This window comes from Polypterus senegalus, chromosome 17, assembly GCF_016835505.1.
Source record: "Polypterus senegalus isolate Bchr_013 chromosome 17, ASM1683550v1, whole genome shotgun sequence".
Lineage (NCBI taxonomy): Eukaryota > Metazoa > Chordata > Cladistia > Polypteriformes > Polypteridae > Polypterus > Polypterus senegalus.
Genome location: NC_053170.1, coordinates 59,192,922 through 59,203,333, shown reverse-complemented (window position 1 = coordinate 59,203,333; position 10,412 = coordinate 59,192,922). Strand labels below are relative to the sequence as shown.

General features: G+C 38.3%; 1 protein-coding gene across 2 annotated transcripts in view; it reads right to left on the bottom strand.

Annotated features, from left to right (window-relative positions):
* Positions 1-1,459: 1,459 nt before the first annotated feature.
* ptp4a2b (protein tyrosine phosphatase 4A2b) overlaps positions 1,460-10,412 on the bottom strand; it is an 84,788-nt gene continuing 75,835 nt past the window's right edge. For both annotated transcript variants that reach the window (XM_039739163.1, XM_039739164.1), the window contains exons 5-6: positions 2,767-2,841; positions 1,460-2,313 (exon numbers count right to left, since the gene is read on the bottom strand). In XM_039739163.1, coding sequence (XP_039595097.1) covers positions 2,202-2,313; positions 2,767-2,841 — 187 coding nt within the window. In that variant the 3' untranslated portion in view covers positions 1,460-2,201. The remainder of the gene's footprint in view (positions 2,314-2,766; positions 2,842-10,412) is intronic.

The window sequence follows — 10,412 nt, the reverse complement described above, 5'->3', positions numbered from 1 at the left end:
CCAAGCACTGCATAGAATCAGAGGTGGAACATATAATTTTACACCCAGAATATTACACTGCTTTTCTGACAAAAGTTTCACTTCACAACATTGCAGAGATGTAGTATACTGCAGTGTTATCTTCATCTGGTTTAAACCAATACAAATGCTCAAGTTCAGAACAAAACTGAAGAAAAAAGTAGACATATTATAACATGACAGCTTGGCCCTCTATGGTAAAATTCTGCTGTATTTCATTTTGAGATGGCACATCCAGCTTCAAAGGACCTAATGCCTTTATAAAATGTTTAAGTACTTGGAAATTAATTGTGATTACCACTCCCCTTATTACCAAAAAAAAAACAAAAAAACAAAAAACGTATTGCAGGTAAAAAGTAAATAAATTTCATAATATCAATTATACCAGTTCTGAGTTCCCTGAGGCAGATGATACTCTAAACTGCAATGCCAACTAGGAAAAAAATAAGTTTTCACATGATTTACTTCAGATAAGAGTAACCAGGAATTTTATCAGCACTTGGGCAAATCTAGATGGGCATAAACACTCTCATCTAAAATTTCATAAAATTTTTGTTCTGTTAGAGGCATGAAATATGGATATCCAACTTCTGGAGATGAGAAAGTATAATGCTTTTAAAAATACAGGTTCACTCAAGTTAATGTTAAAAAAACATTAATATGAAAAAAAATATTGAAATGCTTCATTGGCCACATTTATACACATTCATAAAAAATGTAATTTATGAGCCCTTAAAATAATCATTTAAAAAGCACATTTTAAATTCTTGATTAAAATAAAAAAGCAAAAAATGGCACTATTATCAGATTTATAAATCTCAATAAATACAACTCTTGGAGAGGGTGGCCTCAGCAGAATTTAAAAAAAAAAAAATCTGGCCAAAAATCTGTGCTACCCACTCTGGTTTCCATTTTAAACTTCTACTGCTAAATCCAAGATTCCTGCAGTAGGCACTTTTCGCAGAAGACACAAAAATATGTGGCACAATTGGCATAGTTGTATGAGAAATGCATATCAATTCAGACGTTGTCTCTTGTACCACCCTGACTGCTCTCACTAAACGTAGAACTCGATGTACAATGTGGACTAGTTTTGTAAGATACACAACAAAAAGTTCAAACTGTGCTAAACAGATGCCAAATAAGTAAACGCAAAATAGAAGTTTTACTTTAAATATGAGGCTTTTTTCATCTTGCTGGATTCTTTACATTGCGCTGGCTATGCTGTCCTTAAAGTATACATTTCCCCGGGTTTCAACAGTACTGTAAAACTGAGTATGATCAATACAACACTAAAACAAGTTTGTAACTACAACTGCCAGCTCTGGTAGTAATATGGTATTCTGTCAAAAACTCAGTATGCTAGCAGCAGTATAGACAGCTTTTCATCATGTCAACCATCCACAGAATTCTTTTTCCAGTAACTGAATCCACCCAAGACTGTAATAAAAAGCTGGGTTTTATTTTTTTTTAACAATTTATAAATAAATGTGTTATTTTGCAAACACTGGTATGCAAAAAATATAAGTGTAGGGTTTGCATATTTCCTTTTAACATATGGATATTTACATAAAAAAAAATACAATTTCTGACTTCAATTTTTTTTTAGAAACCATAAAATGGGACCAAAAAAATACTGTGACCTAAACATCTATCAGGTAAAAAAAAAAAAGTTTTCACAGCTGATACCAAAAAAGCGGCTCAATCCAGTTAAAATGGGCAACTTTCAGAGTAGCTGTACTAATACAGCACTAGGGGAATAATTTAAGTTTAATTATTATAAACTAATTGAACATAATTGAACCAATCAATAAAGCTATATATCTTTAATTATCTGTTAATTCAGCTTTTAAAACAAGGATCAGCTTTTATTGTATGAAAATCTTTTACATACCATATATTGTGCAATTACTCGTGTCTGTTTCAAGAATGGGCTAATAACCTTCAGAAAACAGAATCTGACTAGAACACAAAAGACAATTTCATAATCCTTTGCATTTTCAAACTTTCATTTGGAAAATATGCACTAGCATTTGATAAACTTAGTGCGCTTTTGTCATTTCATTTTCGCTCAATTCTGCCTTATTGTTGAAACCATACTTAAATTACAATTAAGGACAAAATTTGTTCCCAGGATTCCTTATTGCTGCCCAACAATTTCCATCTTAAATACTACTTTCATCTCATTGAATGCAGCAGAGAGGTCCAATAGGATCCTTGACACGCAGTCGCATCTTGGGTCTGTACTTTTCGAGGTAAAGCAACTGTTTGGAGTTGAAGGCGCCACGTCTTTTTCTGGAAAATAGAAAGGAAACAATTTCAGTATTACTTAAAAAAAAAAAAACCCAAAACTGAATCAAATAAAGGATACTTTGTTTTCTTTAAGAGATGTACATTGAGACATGGCATGACAGATTTAATTCAAATGTGCAATAATTTTAGAATTCATGACCATTTTCTATGAATTCAGTTCTCTCTCTGACTTATGTCCAAAGGCCGCAAGTGACTTTAACTAACTAAACCTTTATTAAGAAAATTATATAACTACAATTTATACTGCACAAACCCATTTATTTGTATTATTTAGACTCAGCTTTGAAATGTTTTAAACAGATGTCTCCTTTTAAGACAGGATTCTAAGCTCCCCACTTTTACTAATATCAAAGCTTAATAATCAGTTAAGCAGTGAATTCCAATTTAGTTTTGTAAAATGCAATTTTTTACAGATACTGTGAATATCTCACTTACTGTCGTATAAATTGCACTGCATCCTCATACTTCATTCCACACTCAATTAATGCAAGGGCCACCAAAACAGGAGCACTGAAAACAAAGGGAGCATGCAGATGAAGTCACAAAATTATAAAATTTTACAGTCAAACTTACTTTTCATGATGCAGTAACATTCAAAATACATTATTCAAAGCACATGCTACAGTAGTGAAAAACTGAACGAGCGGGGAAAACTCATTAATGACTTGGAATTTTTGGATTTCAGATAAAAATATGCTTACTATAACAGACATATTTCCACTGCAGCCACTAACACTGTATTAGGATTCAAAAAGAAACTTCTTAAACACTGTCAATGTTTCTGCTTCAACTACATGTCTTGGTAGTTTGTTCCACTCTTTGCATCTTTCCCGGCTTCAGTTTTAAACGCATTTCCGTTAATTTCCTCTTATGCCGTTAGGAATGTGATTCACCTATAAGTTGAAAGAATTTTGCTGGGTCTACTTTATCGATGCCTTTGAGGAATTGACTAAAGGGTGTTACTTCATGTCTAGAGGGCTCTAATGATGTTAAAAAAACGTATTTAGAAGGTCATAAACAGGTTTTCAATGCTCTAACTGCGAAAATATTAGATTTATAAATATAGAATCCTACTTCTTGGAAATCCATTTATCTGTCTGGAGCTGATCAACCGCTATAAATGAGGGTTTACTATATAACTGTGTGGAGAATATTTATAAACAGTGTGGGAGAGTTTCTAAGAGCTTAAAATATAAAAAAATAACAATACAAACATATGGTCTCTACATCGTGAAATTTTCACCTATCACGGGGGGTTCTGGAACGCAACCCCCGCGATCGAGGAGGGATTACTGTATATAATTCACTAAGGCAAGACAACCATGAAAAGCAAGACAACCATGGAAAGCACGCCGGAAGGGGCGTGGATTCACTAAGCCATCGACAAGTGAGACACCTATGGCGCACACAGGAAGGAGCCATGCCCACTTACTCCAAGACCATTGGATACGACGACAACTCGCAGGGCCACGCCCACCAACTCGTACGCAACGACGCAGAAAAAATGTCGTCATTTATATTCGTCTGTCGTAGAGGCCACATACAGTGCAGGTCAGGTTAATGTCATGTGCATGTCATGCACCTCCGAGCTACATTGACTGTTCATAGAGGCATGTTTCTCGCGGAGGTGAATCGCCATATGCAGCGTATGAAACGGTTTGCGAGGGGTATCCCATGGGATCCTTAAAACAATCCTTTACAACTGAGGTTAAAGCACAATGAAGTAAGCAGTCTTTAAAAACGACTTTTTGGTTACGACGCACGACCGTGTGCACCATAGCAAACTGTTTTACACGCTACATACAGCTATTCGCATCCGCGACAGACATACGTCTTCTTAGATGCTCCTGCAGGAACACGGAAGACTTTTTCCTGCCCCCCAACACTCCTTTTTCACCGGCTGCCGTCTACCCTCGCTCTCTAGGCATTTACACTGCCTGCCCATTTGCCCGGACGCAAAAACTCACCGACCACCCGTTAGTCCACATGCACGTCTGAGCCACGCGGCGTTTGTTATGCCGCGGGTTCACTATTGTGTTGTATTTTGCTCTCTCCAGAGTTCCATCTTTTCATTCACTTACTGTTGTATTCTCACACCAACCCGTTTTAGACATCCGTGTCTTTCCAGAAGTGTTAAGCATTCAATAAATAATTATGCATTAGATTGACTGTGTATCTACCCAGCGCAGAGAGGCGTGGGCAAGCTGTTGAACCCCATTCGGGCTGCAAGCCGTGGAATTCCCACTAAGTGTGACTCATACGCTCCCACTCATGGATTATATATAGAAAAGCAGCCAAAACCGAGGGGTATCCCATGGGGTCCTTAAAACATACCTTTACTACTGAGGTTAAACACAATGAAGTTGCTTGGTCTTTAAAAACCAAGTTTTCGGTTACAACGCACGGCTGCGTCCACCATAGCACACTGTTTTACACGCTACATACAGCAATTCACATCTGCGACAAACATGCGTCTTCTTAGATGCTCCTGCACTTTGTTCACACCCCTCTCCCACCTTGCTACTACCGTGGTCGGGTGTCTTGCTGGATTATATATAGAAAGGCAGCCAAAAACGCACAGAACAATGAAAAGTCTAGAGTTACATCTTTTCATTCACTTTCTGTTGTATCCTCAAACCCTCCCTTTTTAGACAACCGTGTCTTTCCAGACGTGTTCAACCATCAATAATAATTATGTAGCGTTTGTTATGCCGCTGGTTCACTATTGTGTTTTATTTTGCTCTCTCTAGAGTTCCATCTTTTCCTTCCCTTGCTGTTGTATTCTCACACCAACCCGTTTTAGACGACCGTGTCTTTCCAGAAGTGTTTAACATTCCACACTCCGCGCCTTGCACACCCATCCCTCCGTCTGGCGGGAGAAGGTGCGAGAACGGTCCGCCAGTTTTCAGTTACGGACGATTGTGTGTTGGTTCGTTCCGTGCATTGTTACAATGTTGCTTTTCTTGCTGATATATTACATTTCCGATTTTTCAAATGTTAATTTTCTCCCTGTGCTTAAAAATGATTAAAAAAACGGCCTGATTATGCAGCGTATGGTACGCCGCGGGTTGGCTAGTTGCCTTTTTAATTGATTTTGTGCATTGCTTAGTCAATAAAAATGTTTCTGGCTGCATGAAACAAGACATTTCAGGAAATTTGTTACAACTTATTAACACATCATTCAGCTTTTACAAGGATAAGTAGTGTGATTTTTCCTAAGGTTAAAATAAATACTAAACCACACAATGTATACCTAAAACATGTTACTAAACTTTGTCTTTCTTAAAAATTAATGGCTATGTTATTAAAAGTTTAATTCCTAATTAATACAGATGAATTACTAATTTAGTGAATGGTGTCACAGTCTTAGCAGATGCCTTCACCTTGAGAGGACTTCCACTACATCACTGAGTCGAATATCATTCCAAAAAGACCTCAGCATGTACAGAGCAACCGGAAACTATTCCAACTTTTTCCACATTTTGTTATGTTACAGCCTTATTCCAAAATGGATTAAATTCATTTTTTCCTCAGAATTCTACACACAACACTCCATAATGACAACGTGAAAAAAGTTTACTTGAGGTTTTTGCTAATTTATTAAAAATAAAAAAAAACTGAGAAATCACATATACATAAGTATTCACAGCCTTTGCTCAATACTTTGTCGATGCACCTTTGGCTGCAATTACAGCTTCAAGTCTTATTGAATATGATGCCACAAGCTTGGCACACCTATCCTTGGCCAGTTTCGCCCATTCCTCTTTGCAGCACCTCTCAAGCTCCATCAGGTTGGATGGGAAGTGTCGGTGCACAGCCATTTTAAGATCTCTCCAGAGATGTTCAATCGGATTCAAGTCTGGGCTCTGGCTGGGCCACTCAAGGACATTCACAGGGTTGTCCTGAAGCCACTCCTTTGATATCTTGGCTGTGTGCTTAGGGTCATTGTCCTGCTGAAAGATGAACCTTCACCCCAGTCTGAGGTCAAGAGCGCTCTGGAGCAGGTTTTCAACCAGGATGTCTCTGTACATTGCTGCAGTCATCTTTCCCTTTATCCTATCTCCCAGTTCCTGCCGCTGAAAAACATCCCCACTGCATGATGCTGCCGCCACCATGCTTCACTGTAGGGATGGTATTGGCCTGGTGATGAGCGGTGCCCGGTTTCCTCCAAACGTGACACCTGGCATTCACACCAAAGAGTTCAATCTTTGTCTCATCAGACTAGAGAATTTTGTTTCTCATGGTCTGAGTGTCCTTCAGGTGCCTTTTGGCAAACTCCAGGCGGGTTGCCATGTGCCTTTTACTAAGGAGTGGCTTTCGTCTGGCCACTCTACCATACAGGCCTGGTTGGTGGATTGCTGCAGAGATGGTTGTTCTTCTGGAAGGTTCTCCCCTCTCCATAGAGGACCTCTGACAGAGTGACCATCGGGTTGTCGGTCACCTCCCTGACTAAGGCCCTTCTCCCCCGAACGCTCAGTTTAGATTGCCGGCCAGCTCTAGGAAGAGTCCTGGTGGTTTTGAACTTCTTCCACTTACGGATGATGGAGGCCACTGTGCTCATTGGGACCTTAAAAGCAGCAGAAATTTTACTGTAACCTTACCCAGATTTGTGCCTCGAGACAATCCTGTCTCGGAGGTCTACAGACAATTTCTTTGACTTCATGCTTGGTTTGTGCTCTGACATGAACTGTCAACTGTGGGACCTTATATAGACAGGTGTGTGCCTTTACAAATCATGTCCAATCAACTGAATTTACCACAGGTGAACTCCAATTAAGCTGCAGAAACATCTCAAGGATGATCAGGGGAAACAGGATGCACTTGAGCTCAATTTTGAGCTTCATGGCAAAGGCTGTGAATACTTACGTTTTTTATTTTTAATAAATTTGCAAAAACCTTTTTTTACGTTGTCACTATGGGGTGTTGTGTGCAGAACTCTGAGGAAAAAAATGAATTTAATCCATTTTGGAATAAAGCTGTAACATAACAAAATGTGGAAAAAGTGATGCGCTGTGAATACTTTCTGGATGCACTGCAAATGTAATGCTGACTCAGTGGATCAATGACAATAATTTCTCCTCCATCTATAATAGAGGGAGTGCTGCTGAAAGTGTGAGCAGTTTTAAATTTCTCTGAGTGACTAACACAGATGAGCTGAAGTGGGGACAACACATTTTGGCTCGTTACAAAGCTTCACTGATGTCTGTAATTCTTCAGATATCTGTAGAAAGCTTGTTATTTCCTCATCAATTTTCAAGAAATTCTACAGATGTGGCACAGTGGATACGTCCTCGCTTTCTTAATCACATCCTAATATTGCACCTTCTCAGTTCAAGATCATAAAGCTCTGCAGTGGGTGGTGAAGATGGAACAGAGTATCACAGCACCTAGCTACCTTCTTTTAAGGATATAAACAACAGCTGGCACATTATAAAGGTAATTAAATACCATAGCCAACCCGTACAGTTGAATTTCTCACTCTTTCCTACTGGCTAATGGTATTGGGCAGGGGTCTCTTCAGTTATAATGACACTGCAGCCCCCCAGGACAGGAGCTGGAGACCCCTTGTAAAGGGCCACTGGCACTAGCATCAGTAGATTCACGGACATTTTCTATCCATAGGTCATAAGGTTACCAAACATCCAAACATAATAAAAAATGCACACGTTGCAGAGTAATTCGCATTTTTAAAGTTGTACTCCCGAGTGGGACAACCTGTACTAGAGGGCTTTGTCCCCTGCTTGCCAACCCCCTGGCCAGCGCTATGGTAGCCTCTTTGTGGTTCTGCTGCTTGTGTATGGGGATGTGGATGTACAATTTAAACAGATTTTAATTTTCATGTGAAGTGTTACATTTGCATCCATGCGACGTATAACTGCCTGTGATTGAATTTAGTTTCTTTCTCTCTATTAAATAAAACGACTTTTTCGAAGGTTTGGTACTGAGATTTGTTAATTTTCTTTGCAAAAGCTATTCTAACAGAAAACTGTAAACGTTTCAATGCGAATGGCATATGAAGATCTCCTTTGTTGTCTAAAGTTATCTGCGGAAGATGTAGTACATTACCTTTCTTGAATACACCCTTTGTTTCTACAGTAATTCGTGTGGTGGAAGACTGGATGGTGTTATCGGTTGTAGATACTGTTCACGATATTGTAAGTTGTTGTTTTCATCTTCTGCACGATCACCAGCAACTGTTTCAGCAAAGTCTATTGATACACATTTAACCATTTTGCCACCTTACCGATCAACATTTTTGCCGTAAATTAATTTGACTTCCTCATTTCTAGGTGCTAGGACTGCCCGTGTACTCATTTTTTCTGCTGATAACCCTTCGGGATTAAATTCGTCTTCTTTTTGGACATAATACGTCTTCTTTAACTGGTTACTTAAAGTGTGGAAAACGTTACAATTTCTAAGAGCTGAGAGCGCAGGAAGTGTGTCTGACAAAAGCATTCACAAGACTGAGAGGTGAGAGTACCGTGGTCTTGCTTGAAAATGGTTGCTAGGAGGGTGTGACTTAAAAATATCATGGCAATATTCTCGTCTCACAGGACTTGGAAAAAATCTTTTCCAAAATTTCTAGTCTCCTAAGACTAGTCTTTCTCTTTTGAAAGATTTTTTTATATAATAAAACAGTTAATAATAATTTGAACAGTCATGCATGTTAAATTCATTATTATGATAAACATACTCAGGCTAAATTATTGTTGTTGTCCCCTTTAAGACAATGTGTCTTCTTTGCGGGCATGCGCAGATGCTTTTAGTTTTTTTTTTTTGATGATTTTTCACATTCCAATTGGTGTGCTTATTGAAGACTAACATTGGTAGCAGAGTATAGCTGGGAATTACAAAATACCTTGACGTAAAAAGATTATATGAAAGCTGGAAAAGTGATTGTGAAATTTAGAGATGAGTGACTTACTTGAAAAAGAAAATGCAAGTGCTTTCTGTGGCACTCTCATTTACGGGCAGAGCAAGATACACAGTGTCAGAAACACCACAGAAGACTTAAAAAAGGCACTCTTATATGGATAACTTAATCCAAATAATTGATGGGGTATTTCTGAAGGAGGAAAAAGGCCATGCTTCTGAGGCATACTCGTCCATTGATAATATAACACAGCCAGGTTCAGTTTTCGTGGCAGATTACAAAGTTTGAACAACACTATAATCGTATGTGTAAATATGACATGACTCTTCTAGATGCCATGTTAGCTTTCAAACTGTTTGATAGTGCTTGTCTAAAAATTAAAGACAAAGTTGGCCCTAACCACGTGCTTAACACTAGAATTACCAGAGCCTACGAAAAAACTCGTAGGTCCGTCCCACCTTAAATTGCTTCTTAAAACCGTTCTCACCTCTCCGCCAGTGTCTTTTGTTAATCTAAATGTGCTGATAAAAAAAAAAAAGCTGCAAGTAGCCGGCTATTCCATCCCCTCAACGACTTAAAACATGCACAAACTTCTCCCAGTTCATGCCTTGATTGATTATCTGGGAGTGAAGTGGAGTTTTAGAGTAGAAATAATAGATCATTATTTGGAATACACGCATTTCACGTGTGTTCCGTTTCTACAGTAATCCGTGTAAACACATTTTAAAACAGAAGCGTTTTCATATTGTAGTAGTAAATGACAAAATGTAAGCATAAACTATATAATGTATGAAGCCTGAAGTCCAAATATCAAACACTTTCACAAAAGGTACAAATATAACAGAACAAGCATGCTTTTATTCAAAAATATAACTGCAGAAAAAAGCCGCCTTAGCAAGCGCTACATTGACACATACTTACTACAGCCGCTACGGTAGCGTAATGGTATCAGCCGCTGACTAGTATTCAAAAGGTCATGAGTTCGATCCCACACGATTCAGTTTTGAGAAGTAAACTGCTCTTATTCTTACTATTTTAGAATAAAAACATGCATTTGATTTCAGTATGTAACAGCCGATGTAATTTATGATACTTGTAAAGGTTAGGTTTTTTTTTTTTTTTTAATGTTTAGGATCCTTCCCTAAATCGGAGAATTCTGTTTTCACATAAAGCGTACTTGTGACTGCATTCTCGTACCAATGCTTGC